This window comes from Herpailurus yagouaroundi, unplaced genomic scaffold (assembly GCF_014898765.1).
Source record: "Herpailurus yagouaroundi ecotype Mexico unplaced genomic scaffold, PumYag 141, whole genome shotgun sequence".
In the NCBI taxonomy this organism is placed as follows: Eukaryota; Metazoa; Chordata; class Mammalia; order Carnivora; family Felidae; genus Herpailurus; species Herpailurus yagouaroundi.
In genome coordinates this window covers 1,262,642-1,279,417 of record NW_024412396.1, presented here as the reverse complement: position 1 = coordinate 1,279,417, position 16,776 = coordinate 1,262,642, and the positions used below count along the sequence as shown (strand labels likewise).

The window sequence follows — 16,776 nt, the reverse complement described above, 5'->3', positions numbered from 1 at the left end:
AGAAATAGAGAACAACAGACAGCTGGCAGAAATTTAAAATAAATATTCAATGACTGGAAGATAAAATTGAGGAAATTTGAGGGGGCACCTAGCTGGCTCATTTGGTAGAGACTCTTGATCTTAGGGTTGTGAGTTCGAGCCCCACATTGGGTGTAGAAATTACTAAAAATAACATTTTTTAAAAAAATTAAAGAAATTTCCCAAGAATAGAAAGAAAAAGCAGAGGTAGAATTATAGGAAGAAATGAGAAATTTAGAGGATCAAGTTGGAAGATCCAAAACTCTACTAGAAAAATGAGAAAATGCTGGGGTCAAAATTATCACAGAAATGCAATAAAACTTCCCAGAACTAAAAGCCACAAGCTTCCAGATTGAAAGAGCCCTTTGAATGACCAGAATAATTAAAAGAAAAATATACACATTATTCTGAAGTTTAAGAACACTAATGATAAAGATAAAATGTTAAAGTCTTATAGGCAGGTAGTGGTAGTTTTCATACAAAGGTTAGGCTCTTGGCCTGGATCTGGAAGACTATGGACCAATTGCTTTGAAATTCTGAATAAAAATGTTTTCGAAATAGATTTCTACACTTGGTCTAATTATCAATTGAATATACATGCAGAATAAAGAGATTTCATACATGATGTTCTCAAAATATTTCCTTCCAATGTACTCCTTGGAAAATATGATCCATTAAAATATAAAAGTGTGGGGTCCCTGGGTGACTCAGTCGGTTAAGTGTCTAACTGCGGCTCAGGTTATGATCTTGCGGTTCTTGAGTTTGAGCCCTGCATCAGGCTCTGTGCTGACAGATTAGAGCCTGGAACCTGCTTCAATTCTGTGTCTCCGTCTCTCTCTGCCCCCCTCCCACTCACACTCGGTTTCTCTCTCTCTCAAAAATAAACAAACATTTACAGAAATTATAAAAGTGAATCAGAGGACAAAACAGGACCCAGGAGACTGCTCCAAATGGCAGCAGTAGCATAATAGCTGAATGAACAGTGGGCTGAAGAGAGGTCTTCAAGGAAAAGAAAACTGATACATTGTTTGACAGGTTTGATTATTTGAAAACTTGGAAAGGCTGTTGGAGGATGTGAAAATAGTAATAGGCACAATGAAAATAAAGCAAATGAAAAATTGGGACAAACAAAATAACAAACAAGAAAGGAAGTATAACCATGGCAAACTACTTGGCTCTTCAAGAATTAATATCCATAATATTAAGACTGGATTAAATGAAAGTTATGATCCAAGTATATGGGATGAAGGGGACATGGGTATAAGAGAGAAATTTGATGTGCCAAGATAGGAAGTCAGGAGATAATACCTAAAATTGGTGAGTCAGGAAATTGCAATAGAAACATTCCTAAGAAACATGGAATTAAATAACAAGAAATAGCAGAAAAAGTGAAAAGAGGTGTGGTGGACCAAAGAGGATGGGGGATGATAGGGAGTGGTTCGTGGAGAAGGGATAGAAAAAGGAACTGTTCCCTGTCTTCTCCTCTGAAAGAAAAGAAAAGAAAAGAAAAAAGGAACTGTTTAATTTTAATTAAAAATCTCTCTAGGCCTATTTGTGGGGTGCCTGGGTGGCTCAGTCAATTAAGCGTCTGACTCTTGATTTCAGCTCAAGCCATGATCTCACATCTGTGAGAGGGAGCCTGGCTTGGTGCTGGGCATGGAGCCTGCTTAAGAGTCTTGCTCCCTTTGCCCCTCCCCAACTCATGTTCTCTTTCTTTCTCTCTTAGATAGATGATAGATTTTTAAGAAGGCTCCATGCCCTGCACAGAGCCCAAAGTGGGCCTTGAACTCACAATCCCGAGATCAAGACCTGAGCTGAGATCAAGAGGTGGCCACTTAACCAACTGGGTCACGCAGGCACCCCATTTGATATTTTAAAATCATATGCATAACCCCACTTATTTCAACGGATAGATCATCCAACAGAAAGTCAACAAAGAAACAGTGGCTTTGAATGACACATTGGACCAGATGGATTTAACAGATACATTCAGAACATTCTATCCTAAAACAACAGAATACACATTCTTTCCTAGTGCACATGGATCAGTCTCCATTGTAGGCCACAAAACAAGTCTAAACAAATTCAGACAAAGTCATGCCGTGCATCTTTTCTAATTTTTTTTAACGTTTATTCACCTTTGAGAGATGGAGAGAGACAGAGCACAAGTGGGGGAGGGGCAGAGAGAGAGGGAGACACAAAATCCAAAGCAGGCTCCAGGCTCTGAGCTGTCAGCACAGAGCCCAATGCGGGGCTTGCATTCATGAACAGTGAGATCATGACCTGAGCCAAAGTTGGATGCTTAACCAACTGAGCCACCCAGGTTCCCCCCCATGCATCTTTTCTGACCACAATATTATGAAACTAGAAATCAACCACGTGAAAAAAATCTGCAAAGAGCACAGATACATGGAAGTTAAATAACATGCTACTAAACAATGAATGGGTTAACCAAGAAATCAGAGAGGAAATAAAAAAATACATGTAGACAAATGAAAATACAATGGTCCAAAATCTTTGGGATACAGCAAAAGCTGTTCTAAGAGCAAAGTTTATAACACTACAGGCCTAACTCAAGAAACAAGAAAAATCTCAAAAAAACAAAACAAAACAAAACAAAACAAAACAAAACAAAACAAAACAAAAAAACCATCCTGGGGTACCTGGGTGGCTCAGTCGGTTGAGCGTCTGACTTCAGCGTAGGTCATGATCTCATGGTTTGTGAGTTCTAGCCCCACATCAGGCTCAGTGCTGACAGCTTGGAACCTGAAGCCTGCTTCAGATTCTCTCTCTCTCTCTCTCTCTCTCTCTCTCTCTCTCTCTCTCTCTATGGTTACCCTGCTCACGCTCTCTCTTTCTCAAAAATAAATAAACATTAAAAAAATCCCTAACATTATACCTAAAGGAGCTAAAAAGAGAAGAACAAACAAAATTCAAAACCAGTAGAAGCAAGAAAATAATAAAGATTAAAGCAGAAATTAAAGAAATAGAAACTAAAAAAGCCAATAGAATGGATCAATAAACCAAGAGCTGGTTCTTTGAAAAGATGAACAAAATTGATAAATGTTAGCCAGACTCATAAAAAAAAGACTCAAATAAACAAAATCAGAAATGAAAGAGGAGAAAAAATAACCAACACCACAGAAATACAAAGGATTGTAAGAGAATATTATGAAAGATTATATGCCAACCAATTGGACAACCTAGACGAAATGGACAAATTCCTAGAAACCTAAGTTCCCAAAACTGATTCAAGAAGAACTTGAAAATTTGAAACAACTGATTACCAGCAATGAAATTCAATCAATAATAATAATAAAAAAACTCCCAACAAATAAAATTTCAGGACAAGATGGCTTCACAGGTGAATTCTACCAAACATTTAAAGAAGAGTTAATACCTATTCTTCTCAAACTATTCCAAAAAATAGAAGAGGAAGGAAAACTTCAAAACTTATTCCACAAGGCCAGCATTACCCCGATACCAAAACCAGATAAAAACATTACAAAAAAGAGAACTATAGGCCAATATCTCTGATAAGCATAATTGCAAAAATCCCCAACAAAATATTGACAAACCAAATCCAACAATACATATAAAAAATCACTCACCACCATCAAGTGGGATTTACTTCCAGGATACCAGCGTGGTTCAATATTTGCAAATCAATCAATGTGATACATCACATCAATAAAAAAAGGATAAAGATCATATGATCATTTTAATAGATGCAGAAAAAGCATCTGACAAAGTACAATATCCATTCATGATAAAACCCCTCAACAAAATAGGTTTAGAGGGAACATTCCTCAACATAATAAAGGCTGTATGTGGAAAGTCCACAGCTAACATCATATTCAACGGTGAAAAACTGAGAGCTTTCCCTTTAAGACCAGAAACAAGACAAGGATGTCCACTCCCACTACATTTATTCAACACAGTACTGGAAATCCTAGCCACAGCAATCAGACAAGAAAAAGGAGTAAAAAGCATCCAAATTGATAAGGAAGAAGTAAACCTTTCACTATTTGCAGATGACATGATATATAACTAGAAAACACTAAAGACTCCACCAAAAAACTTACTAGAATTGATAAATGAATTTAGTAAGGTCACAGGAAACAAAATCACTGTGCAGAAATCTGTTGCATGTCTATCCATTAATAATGAAGCAAGAGAAATTAAGAAAGCAATCCTATTTACAATTGCACCAAAAATAATAAAATATTTAGGAATAAGTTTAACCAAGGAGATGAAAGACCTATACTCTGAAAACTATAAAACATTGATGAAAATAATTGAAGACCACACAAACAAATGGAAAGAATTGGAAAATATTCCATGTTCATGGACTGGAAGAACAAATATTGTTAAAATGTCCGCACTACCCAAAGCAATCCACAGATTTAATGCAATACATATCAAAATACCAACAGCATGATTCACAGAAGTAGAACAAACAACCCTAAAATTTGTATGGAACCACAAAGACCCCAAATAGGCATAATGATCTTGAAAAACAAAAAACAAAGCTGGAGGCATCACAATCTCCTAGATTTCAAGATATACTACAAAGCTATAGTAATCAGATGAGTATGGTACTGGCATAAAAACAGACATATAGATCAATGGAACATAATAGAAAACCCAGAAACAAACATAAGATTATATGGTTGATTAATCTTTGACAAAGGAGGCAAGAATATGCAATTGGAAAAAAGATGGTCTCTTCAACAAATGGTGTTGGGAAAACTGGACGGCTACATGCAAAAGTATGAAACTGGACTTTCTTACATCATACTCAAAAACAAATTCAAAATGGATTAAGGACCTAAATGTGAGACCTGAAACTAAATATCCTAGAAGAGAGCACAGGCAGTAATTTCTCTGACATCGGCCATAGGGACATTTTTCTAGATCGAGTCCCTTAAGGCGAGTGAAATAAAATTAAAAATTAGCTATTGGAAATAACATCAAAATAAAAAGTCTCTGCACAGCAAAGGAAATAATCCACAAAACTAAAAGGCAACCTACCAAATGGGAGAAAACATTTGCAAATGACATATCCGGTAGAGGGTTAGTATCTGAAATTTATAAAGAACTGATACAACTCAACACCCAAAAAACAAATAATCTAATTAAAAAATGTGAAGACACGGACAAACATTTCTCCAGAGCAGAGATACAGATTGTCAACAGACGCATGAAAAGATGCTCAAAATCACTCATTATCAATGCGAATGAAAGCCACAGTGAGAGGGCACCTGGGTGGCTCAGTGAGTAAAGTGTCTGGCTTTGGCTCAGGTCATGATCTCACAGTTTGTGAGTTCGAGCCCCATGTCGGGCTCTCTGCTTTCACCGTGGAGCCTGCTTCAGATCCTCTGTCTTTCTCTCTCTGCCCCTCTTCCACTCGAGCACACGTGTTCTCTCTCCCTCTCTCTCAAAAATAAACAAACATTAAAAAAAGAACCACAGTGAGATATCACCTCATACCTTTTGGAGTGGCTAAAATCAAAAACACAAGAAACAACAAGTGGTGGCAAGGATGTGGAGAAAAAGGAATCCTTGTGCACTGTTCGTGGGAATGCAAACTGGTGCAGCCACTGTGAATGGATCTAGAGTGTATTATGCTAAGCCAGATATGTCAGTCAGAGAAATACAAATACCATGTGATTTCACTTATGTGTGGAATTTAAGAAGCAAAACAAAGGAAAAAAACAGAGACAAACCAAAAAATCAGACTCTTAAGTATAAAGAACAAACTGATGGTTACCTGAGGGGAGGTGCGGGGTTGGGGGGGGGGGGAATGAGTGAAACAAGTGAAGGGGATTAAGAGTACACCCATCCGATGAGCGCTGAGAGTAATGTATAGAATTGTTGAATCACTGTGCTGTACACCTAAAACTAATATAACACTGTATGTTAACTATACTGGAATTAAAATAGAAAACTTAAGGGGCACCTGGGTGGCTCAGTCAGTTAAGCGTCTGACTTCAGCTCGGGTCATGATCTCAAGGTTCATGGGTTCGAGCCCTGCGTCGGGCTCTGTGCTGACAGCTCAGAGCTTGGAGCCTGCTTCGGATTCTGTGTCTCCCTCTCCCTCTCTCTGCCCCTCCGCTCTTGTGCTCTGTCTCTCTCAAAAATAAACATTAAAAAAATTTTAATAGAAAACTTGATTAAAAATAGTAATAAAAGGGGTGCCTGGGTGGCTCAGTTGATTAAGCATCTGACTTTGGCTCATGATCTCATGAGGTCACAATCTCATGGTTCATGAGCTTGAGCCCTGCTTCAGATGAGCACAAGCCCCCACTTCTGGTGAGCCTGAACCCTGCTTCTCTCTCTCTCTCTCTCTCTGTGCCTCATGGGATTCTCTCTGTCCTCTCTCTGCCCCTCACTCACTTGTGCCCTCTCTCTCTCAAAATAAATATTCAAAAACATAATAAAAAGGGGTACCTGGGTGGCTCAGTTAGTTGAGCATCCAACTCTTGATTTTGGCTCAAGTTATGGTCTCATGGTTCATGAGTTCAAGCCCCGTGTCAGGCTCTGCACTGACAGCACGGAGCCTGCTTGGGATTCTCTCTCTCCTCTATCTGCCCCCCACCCCACCCAACTTCAAAATAAATAAATATTTTAAAAATTTTTTTAAATAATAAAAACCAAAAAAATTAGTAAGCCTATATGCACGTATCACTTTGATAAATGGGAGAAAAGAGAACGGTTGCATGCACCCCATTGGAAGGGCAGAGTAGTCCTGGCCCCTCAGACTCCCCTTCCCGGCCAACCACGGGGGCTGCCTCACCTTTGCTGAAGTGGAAGTAGATCTCTTCTCCTGCCCTCGGTTTCCTCAGGGATACTGGAGTCTCCGTCTCTGACAAGGGGAGGTCGTAGAACTTGTACTCTACATACACCTGTTTTACATTCTCATCACTCATCACTTCGGCCTCTGGGTAGAAGGCCAGGGAGACAATTTCGATGCACATCTTCTCTGACCTCTGACAAGGAAGATATGTATTTCCTGTAGGTTAGTGATGCTCCAAGTATTCACACTCCAATTAACACGTTACTCTCTCAGACTCCATCCCAGACATATTCCATCTAACATAGCCTTGAGAATTGCGGTAAAGCTGCTGCCCAGAACTGCCTGCGCCCACCAAATACATGCCCCGGAACAGGCAGTCAGACCAGCCTGATCTCTCACGGTAACACCAGTACTTTCAGCCCTACTTCAAAGTTGCTGCCACAGCCACCGTCCTCTCCTTTGATTGTCCGTGTGTCCATTTTTGCATTAGGGACACCAGGTACAGGGCTGACATCTCTCTAGTTTCAAGAAATAAGCCGAGGGCAACGTTAAGTCCTCCCTTTCCATGGTGTGGCTGCAAGTCATGTCATGACACTAGTGAGACGTCGACCCGGGATGGCCCGGACCAGCCACAGTTCTCCCTCGTCATCTGTGAGAACTCTCCTGTCTCTAGGTTGCCAGGCCAGTGCCCTCGTGTCCAAAGATCTACCCCCACTCTCATCTTTTCTCTTAGGAAGGAAGTGCAGCTTCTGGGCCTTCCCCAAGGAAGCTCAGAAGGCAATATTTCTTTCCTTGTTTTTTTTTTTTTTTTTTTTTTTTAACATTGATTCACATTTGAGAGACAGAGAGAGACAGAGTGTAAGCAGGAGAGGGGCAGAGAGAGAGAGGGAAAGAGGGGTAGTCTCAAGCAGGCTCTGCACTGTCAGCATGGAGCCCCACTCGGGGCTTGAACTCACAAACCATGAGATCATGACCATGAGATCATGATCATGAGCTGAAATCAAAAGTCAGACGTGACTGAGCCATCCAAGCGCCCTTAGCATTTTTTTTTTTTTTAAGGAAAGAATAAGATAAGATAGAACAGAAAATATGAGAGTGGTATAGGTAAGCCTTGTTTCTTAAAACTTTTGTGTATATGTGATTGGATTGGGCACAAAGTAGAAATGTGTTTCTTACAGTGTCTGTGATTAAAACAGCATAAAAGCCTTTAAGATACAGAACAGATGAACACAAGGGAAGGGAAGCAACAATAATATAAAAACAGGGAGGGGGACAAAACAGAAGAGACTCATAAATATGGAGAACAAACAGAGGGTTATGGGAGGGGTTGTGGGGGGGGGATGGGCTAAATGGGTAAGGTGCATTAAGGAAGCTACTCCTGAAATCTTTGTTGCACTATATGCTAACTAACTTGGATGTAAATTTAAAAAATAAATCAAATATGAAAAAAAAGCATAAAAGCCACTCTTATATACCACCGTCTAGGGTGGCTCCTGGCAATCTGTTTCACTTTTATACATTTACATATAATGTTAATTTACACACAGTAAAATACAAAACCTAAAGTGAACTGTTAAAAAAAATTTTTTTAAGTTTATTTATTTTGAGAGAGAGAGAGAGAGAGAGCGCACAAGTAGTGAAGGGTTAGAGAGAAAGAGACAGAATCCCAAGCAGGCTCTACAACATCAGTGCAGAGCCCGATGTAGGGCCTGAACTCACAAACTTTGAGATCATGACCTAAGCCGAGATCTAGAATCAGATGCTTAACTGACTGTGTCACCCAGATGCCCCAAGTGTACAGTTTTGATACGTATATACAAGTGTGTAATCAACATATTCAAGATACAGAACCATTACCCTAGAAAGTTCTCCCATGCCACTGTTGACATTATTGTTAAGCTGAGAAACCTATGTCCTACAGTTTCAATAAAAATGAAGCAGAACTTGGGGCATCTGGTTGGCTCAGCTAGTTAAATGCCCAACTCTTGATTTCGGCTCAGGTAGTGATCTCACAGTTCATGGGATCGAGCCCAAAATCAGGCTCCATGCTGACAGCATAGAGACTGCTTGGGATTCTCTCTCTCCTTCTCTCTCTGCCCCTCCCCTCCTCGTACTCACACTAATGGGCACCCACACTCTCTCCCTCTCTTTCAAAATAAACACTTAAAAAATAAAATTGCATCAATGTTAAACTTCTTTAAAAATAATGAAGCAGAATTTCTCAAAGATGTGTCTGAGGAATAGGTATTTTATAAATGAATCGTTCTGTGAGAAAATAAATTTTGGAAAATCAAGATTAACAAACTTATCAGCATTCTTTAACTTGACCTATGGCCTTTAATATGCTAAGATGTTTCTGGACACTTTTAGAGGATGATACAAAGATAGTTTTTTCCAAACGTATTTGACTACACAATTGATTTTTGTTTTTCCCTGGATACGGTTGGGTTTAATTTTCCAAAGAACACACTTTAGGAAACACTGAGATCTGGGGAAAAAAAAAAAAAAAGAAATAGGTGTTCATAGTCATATAAGTACCCGAATCCCCAGCAACATCTTACCAAAAAAAAGCCTCCCACGCCTAACAGGATGAACATTTTTCCTCATAGTTAAACATGAACAACCACCAGACCAGTGGCTTTCAAACTGTAAAACTCAGCCTATCCATATTCATATGTGTGTGTGTAAAAAAAAAAAAAATCATTGAAATAAAAGTCTCTTGAAACAATTTTTAACCTTGTTAAATATTAAATAGGTGCAATGCAAACTATTATTTTGTATTTTATTCTTTCTCAGTTTTTTGTTTGTTTGTTTTTGCTGGGACCCTCTATTTTTATTTCATTGCCTGGGGACATCGACTTACATTTGGAAAATATTGTGTCACAATTCTGCTCTATGACACAATGGCCATTAGCCACAGGTGGCTACTGAGCACTTGAAACATAGCTACTCTGAATTGGGATGCATGACCAGTGTAAAATTCACAGGATTTCGAAGACTTTGTAAGGTGTCTCAGTAATGTTTTGCATTAATTTCATATTGAAATCATAGTGCTTTAATTTTTTTTAATGTATGTTTATTTTTGAGAGAGAGAGAGACAGAGCAGGGGAGGGGCAGAGAGAGCAGGGAGACACAGAATCCGAAGCAGGCTCCAGGCTCTGAGCTTTCAGCACAGAGCCCAACATGGGGCTCGAACTCACAACCTGAGATTGTGACCTGAGCCAAAGTCGGACGCTGAACTGACTGAGCCACCTAGGTGCCCTGAAATGATAATGCGTTAGATATATTAGGTTAAAGAAAATGTATTCTTTTTTTATTAAATTATTTTAAGTGTTTTATTTATTTATTTATTTATTTATTTATTTATTTATTTATTTATTTTTGAGAGAGACTGCACAAGCAGGGAAAGGGCAGAGAGCAAGAAGGACAGAGGATAAGCAGGCTCTGCCCTGAGAGCAGTGAACCCGATGTGGGGCTTGAACTCATGAACTGTGAGAGCATGACCGGAGCCAAAGTCGGACGATCAACCAAGTGAGCCACCCAGGCGTCCCTAAAATATATTATTAATTTTACTTGTTTCTTTTCACACTTTTCATATGGACACCAGAAAATTTTAAGTTACATTTGTATCACATTATAATTCTGGGGATAGCACCTCACAGACTTTAAGCTACCTAAGTTCTAGGACCACACACGTCTGCCTCACCAACCCCTGTAGTCCCAGCATCTAGCATACTCTTAATTTGTTTTGTTACTTCATCACACTACCTGGATCTTAATTTTTCAAAATTACTTTTGATTCCTTCCCTTACAAACACTCTCATTCCATTAAAGTCAGGAACTGAGAAAGCTGAGAAGTGTTGGTAACACTGTGAGAAAAGGTGACCATAGGGTGACAGTGGTATAATTTGGGGGCTGATAATTTAGTGATATCCATCAAAATTTCAAGTGCACATTCCTTTTAAAACCAGCAGTTTCGCTTCCAGGAATCTATCCCACAAAAACAGCTGCCAAATACACAAAGATACATGTGAACAGAGACGTTCGCTGTGACGTTAGTTTTTTTCCTCTCTTTTCCCTCTTTTAATTACCTGGTTGTATAAAAATTCAAGTGACAAGGTATGGTCATCAAACATTTGTTCCTTTCAAGGCTCATGTAAAAGTTTGGCTAGAGGGGGGTGCCTGGGTGGCTCAGTCAGTTAAACGTCTGACTTCGGCTTGGGTCACGATCTCACAGCTTGTGGGTTCGAGCCCGGTATTGGGCTCTGTGCTGACAGCTTGGAGCCTGGAGCCTGCTTCGGATTCTGTGTCTCCCTCTCTCTCTCTGCCCCTCCCCCGCTCACACACACACACACTCTCTCTCTCTCAAAAAATAAACATTAAAAAAAATTTAAAGTATGGCTAGAGGAATTTTCTTTCATACCTTCCTTTTCTTTCTCCTCCTCCTCCTCTTCCTTTTCTTTTTTGCCCCCAGTTTTACTGACATATAACCTCTTGATTTCCAGCACTTCAGATAAACCAGACTGTTCTACATCAGGGTCTTTACATTTGCCAGTTCCTCTTCCTGAGATGATTTCCCTCCATCTCTTCCCTTCTCTATCTTCAAATTTCAGTTTAAATGTCCCCTCTTCAGAGGCACGTGGATGGCTCCGTTGGTTAAGAGTCCAACTCTTGATTTCGGATCCCGTCATGATCTCACAGATGGTGAGATCGAGCCAGGCATCAAGCTCTGCACTGACAGCAAGTAGGCTACTTAGGATTCTCTCTCTCTTTCTCTCTGTCTGCCCCTACCCCTCCCTCCCTCCCTGTCTCAAAATAAATAAATAAACATAAAAAAATTTAAATGTCCCCTTCTCAGAGAAGTCTTTCCTTACACATGCCTAACTCAACCTCTCCCATTACTATTACTCAACTTATTTTCTTCATAGTATTTAGAATCAACAAGTATCTTACTTAGTTGCTCACTGATTTATATATGTTTTCTCTCAATAGAATGTAAGATTTAAGAGGGAAGAGACCAAGTCTGTCTTATTCACCTTTTTGTGTCCATACAGCCTGCCAAGTACTACGACAGGTACTCCATAATGATTTGTTGAAGGAGGAAACAACCCAAAGGGCTGTTGTGTGGCTTTAGTGAATTAATGAATATCAAGTTTATCAGTGTTGCCCACTGAGGTCTGTCTAAATAAAAGGTCATGTATTATCTTAACTAAAACTGATCAGCAGTTAAGAGAAGAGAACTAGAAAAAGCTGAACATATCAACATAGATGGACTCCCAAAATGTTACTGATGGCACATTTCTGAATACTGTGTAACAAAAAAGAAAAAAAATGCAAAAACCTGTGTGAATGATTCATGGCACCTCCCTGTACCTTTTTTGGCAACTGTTTACAAATCTTTAATTATCTCAAAATAAGTTTAAAGAAAGAAAAATACATAATGTTTAATGTCATTCATAAGAAAGCAAAAAAAGGGGTGCCTCAGTGACTCACTCAGTTAAGCATCCAACTCTTGGTTTCAGCTCAGGTCATGATCTCACAGTTTGTGGGTTTGAGTCCCATGTCGGGCTCTGCGCTGACAGCACAGAGCTTGCTTGGGACTCTCTGCCTCCCTCTCTCTCTGTCCCTCCCCTGCTCATGTGAGTGTGCTCTCTCTCTCAAAAGTAAATAAATAAACATTTTTTAAAAAAAGAGTATAACAAAAGAGAATAAACTTTGAGATTCTTGATACACACTATGGCAAATAAAAGACCATAACCTAAGGCCATAGAGCAAATGGAAATAATTGTTCTGCTCTAGTTAGTAGCTACTAAAAAGGAGATGGAAACGTTTTCTATGGTCTACTCATAGTGGAAGATTGATTCCTGGGACCAGAAATGTGGTTTGGGCTGTGATAATTTCCTGGGGATTCTTAGAGAGAAGGTAAGTATAGAGGGCCTTTAGGAACCCTGTGTTGATTAACAGACAGGGCCTCGTGGGAAACAGCCCTACATACCTCCTATGAACACAGGAACTGTCCTAATCCTGGACTCAAGGAGAGGCAAAGATCCTTTAGTATTGTAACCATTTCACTTTTTAGCAGTATAAGGGAAAGACATCTTGGAAGGGTCTTCTTTGAGTTGTACTGTTCAACCTACTCAATTGACCTGGGAGTCAGAAAGGAAATGACACCCCTCTGCTTCAATCCCCTCCCTTTATGGTCTAGTTCTTTTTGTGTCGGGCACTACCAGATCACAGAAGCATGACCTTGAGAACTAGAATATTTCAAAGAAGATAGACTATTATCATCATCAATATCACCATCATTGTCATTTAGTACTTAATTTGTCTTGGGCACTGTATTAAGCCCTTATCACACATTACCTTATTTAAATCTTGCCACATCACTAAACGGTAAGCATACTTAATATTACCAGATAAGGAAAGCCCAATAGAAGCTAAATAACCCCTCCAAAGTTAGCAGAGCCAGGATCTAGACCACTTTTGCCTGAATCAAATCTTCATGCTCTTAACACTACACTCTCTTGCTTCTTCCATTATCCTGGCTGAGTCCAAACAGAAGTGACAGAGCTCAAATATTATCTCTGGTCATTCAACCTCTTTGATCTTTTATGCCCAGCTATTCTGAAATACAATAATGATTTTGTACAGTCAACCCTTAAACAATAGAGGTTTGAATGACGTGGGTCCTCTTATATGTGGATGTTTTTCAATAAATACAGTGCAGTACTATAACCTTACTTTCTCTTATGATTTTTTCTTTTTTTTTTAAATGTTGATTTGTTTTTGAGAGAAAGAGAGCACACAGGAGCACTTGCACAGGCAGGGGGAGGGGCAGAGAGGGGCACAGAGGATCTGAAGCAGGCTCTGCACTGACAGCACAGTGCCCCATGCATGGCTTGAACTCATGAGCCATGAGATCATGACATGAGCTGAATGCTGAACAGACTGAGCCACCCAAGTACCCCTTCCTTATGATTTTTTTTAAGTTTATTTATTTATTTAGAGAGAGAGAGTGCAAGTGGGTGAGAGGCAAAGAGAAGGGGGGCGGGTGGTGGTAGAGAGAATCCCAAGCAGACTACATACTGGCTAGCCTTGGGGGTTTATCCCACCAACAGTAAGATCATGGCCTGAGCCAAAACCTAGAGTCAGATGCTTAACCAAGTGAGCCACACAGGTGCCCCCCTTAATGACATTTTCTTTTCTCTAGCTTACTTTATCATAAGAATACATATGACATACAAAATATGTGTTGATCAACTATTTGTTATGGGTAAGCCTTCTGGCCAACAGTAGGCTGTTAGTAGTTAAGTTTTGGGGAAGTCAAAAGTTGTACATGGATTCTCAACTGCACAGAGGGTTGAGTCCTTAACGCCCATATCATTCAAAGGTCAACTATATGTGCCTGTGTTATAAATTTAATTTGATGATAACACTAAGTTTTTGCTAAGTAAGCTCAGTTTTCATATTTAGCTTGTCAAATCACTTTTGGGTGCACAAAGATTTTTCTAATAAGATCTTATTTAGGAGCCTTTAATTTTGAATAATATTTCATTTTTAATTTTTTTAAGTCTATTTATTTATTTTGAGAGAGAGAGAGAGAGAAGTGGGGAGGGGAAGAGAGAGGGCGTGGAGAGAATCCTGAGCAGGCTCTGCACTGTCAACTCAGAGCCTGACACGGGGCTAGAAATCACGAACCAGTCAGGCTAGAAATCACGAACCATGAGACAATGATCTGAGTTGAAACCAAGAGTCAGATGCTTAACCGACTGAACCACCCATGTGCCCCTTGAATAATACTTTAAATGTAGTATGTCTGACATGTAGTTCAAAAAACTTGCTGACCAGTTTTTAAGGTTGATCTGAGAGGTGGCTTAATTTAGAAACTTTGACTGGAGATCACCTCTTCTGCTAACCAGCTCTCTGTACTGGACACATTCATCTTCACCTTTATGATCTCTAAGGAGTCACTGTCCAGTTGCAACATTCCCTGGTCTGATCTGTCTTACAAGTATTTCTCAAGATATGATTGTGTGATGGTTAAAGATATGGCAGATACAGCTTCAGAAGAAAATACTTAAAATTTTCTTTCTCAACTGTTTAAGTCTACTGATTTTGAGTTGTTTCTCTCCACACCAATATCTTTTAGTTGCGTGCAAACCATCGGTACAAGTTCTGACTCTCAAGGAAGAGTTTTCCAACTTCTAAAAAGCAGCAGTGATTTCCCTTTTCTGAATTCTTACAAACCTTAGAGGTTTTTTTTTTAAGTTTATTTATTTATTTAGAAAGAGAGCATGTGCACACAAGTCAGGGTGGGGCAGAGAGAGAGGGAGAGAGAGAATCCAAAGCGAACCATGAGATCATGACCTGAGCCGAAACCAAGATTCAGACACTTAGCCCACTGGGCCACCCAAGTGTCCCACAAACCTTGGAGTTTCTATCACATAATCTAACCACTTGATTTTAGGTCACACTGTACTTATATTGTTTCTAATGAAGTTCATAATCCTCAATCAGATTTCAATCTTTCATTCAGTCACTCATTCAACACATATTTATTAAGTGACCACATATGTGTCAGGGAGCATTCCAATGGCTCAAGACAGTGATTGTTTCCTACCTCATTTATAACCACACAAGATTCTAATACAATAATGGTTGAATATACCCATGAATATTTACTCATATATTTGTGTGTGTATATCCCCAATTAGTCCCACAAGTGATCCGAGGCTGAAATATTCAATAAAGAATTGCAGTTACAGGAGTGCCTGGGTGGCTCAGTTGGTTAAGCGTCCAACTTCAGCTCAGGTCATGACCTCATGGTTTGTGAGTTCAAGCCCCATGCCGGGCTCTGTGCTGACAGCCCAGAGCCTGGAGACTGCTTCAGATTCTGTGTCTCCTTCTCGCTCTGCCCCTCCCCCGTTCATGCTCTGTTTCTCTCTCAAAAATAAATAAACGTTGAAAAAAAAAAAAAAGAATTGCATCTACAAGTTTTAAAACTTGGGTCAAAAACTTCAGAAACGGAATCTCTCTGGGCTTTCCCACAAAGAACCCTTTCTTCTTTTCTAGCTTCCACCTCCCAAAGTACATCTGTTCTCCTTAGGTGGACTTCAGAAATGGGCATTACTCAGGCTGGAGATGAATCAGCGCACAATGAAGGAGACAGGCAGGGGATCCAGACAAAGGAGAGAAGTATTGAAAAAAAATCCCCATTTATACCAAATCAAGAAAGTGATCCTTTCAGCAGAGGCTGTCTCAAGAAACTTCCACTCCTTCGCAATGCAAATTTAACTCAACAACTTGATTTTCCCATCAAGTTCATTAAAAATGGAATAATTTCACATATGTGGCCATTAAGCACAATGTCGTTGTTTATAAGCTTGGCTCACACTCACACGAGGATGATTACCCCAGAGTACTTACCGCCTTAGGACATTTCTGAGATACTGGTGTCACTATGTCATCACTATCTGTAGTCTGTGCTTCACTGACTTCAGAAGCTTGTTCACAGGATTCTTTATCTGTTACAGAAAAGGCTAGAATTACAGAACGATTTCCAAGCACCCTATCTAAACCCAGTACCTTCATCTTCAATCCATTATCTGGCCACTAGTTCTGAGTACCTAGATTTTGGCTTCATTTACTGAGAATCAAACCCTCCTTTTCTTTCTTTTTTTTTTTTTTATTATACGAAATTTATTGTCAAATTGGTTTCCATACAACACCCAGTGCTCACCCCAAAAGATGCTCTTTTCAATGCCCATCACCTCCCCCCCCCCCCCCCCCCCCTCAACCCCAGTGTGGTGTGAGTTTTTTAGAGTCTCTTTTGCTTTGGCTCTCTCCCACTCTAACCTCTTTTTTTTTTTTTCCTTCCCCTCCCCCATGGGTTCCTGTTAAGTTTCTCAGGAGCCACATAAGAGTGAAACCATATGGTATCTGTCTTTCTCTGTATGGCT

The 16,776-nt window shown here is 39.7% G+C and overlaps 1 protein-coding gene and 1 long non-coding RNA gene across 12 annotated transcripts in view; one reads left to right on the top strand and one right to left on the bottom strand.

The window, feature by feature from the left end:
* The window catches only part of RPGRIP1 (RPGR interacting protein 1), a 104,230-nt gene that overhangs the window by 9,444 nt on the left and 78,010 nt on the right, over window positions 1-16,776 (bottom strand). For all 10 annotated transcript variants that reach the window (XM_040476580.1, XM_040476585.1, XM_040476582.1 and 7 more), the window contains 2 exons: window positions 16,244-16,341; window positions 6,818-7,010 (listed from right to left, as the gene is read on the bottom strand). In XM_040476580.1, coding sequence (XP_040332514.1) covers window positions 6,818-7,010; window positions 16,244-16,341 — 291 coding nt within the window. The remainder of the gene's footprint in view (window positions 1-6,817; window positions 7,011-16,243; window positions 16,342-16,776) is intronic.
* Window positions 9,640-16,163, top strand: LOC121031438 (uncharacterized). Of its 2 annotated transcripts, none has more exons than XR_005790717.1 (2): window positions 9,640-9,824; window positions 15,890-16,163. It is a non-coding gene; the product is annotated as an uncharacterized LOC121031438 (long non-coding RNA). The 2 variants fall into 2 exon arrangements; XR_005790716.1 differs by lacking the exon at window positions 9,640-9,824 and adding an exon at window positions 10,303-10,348.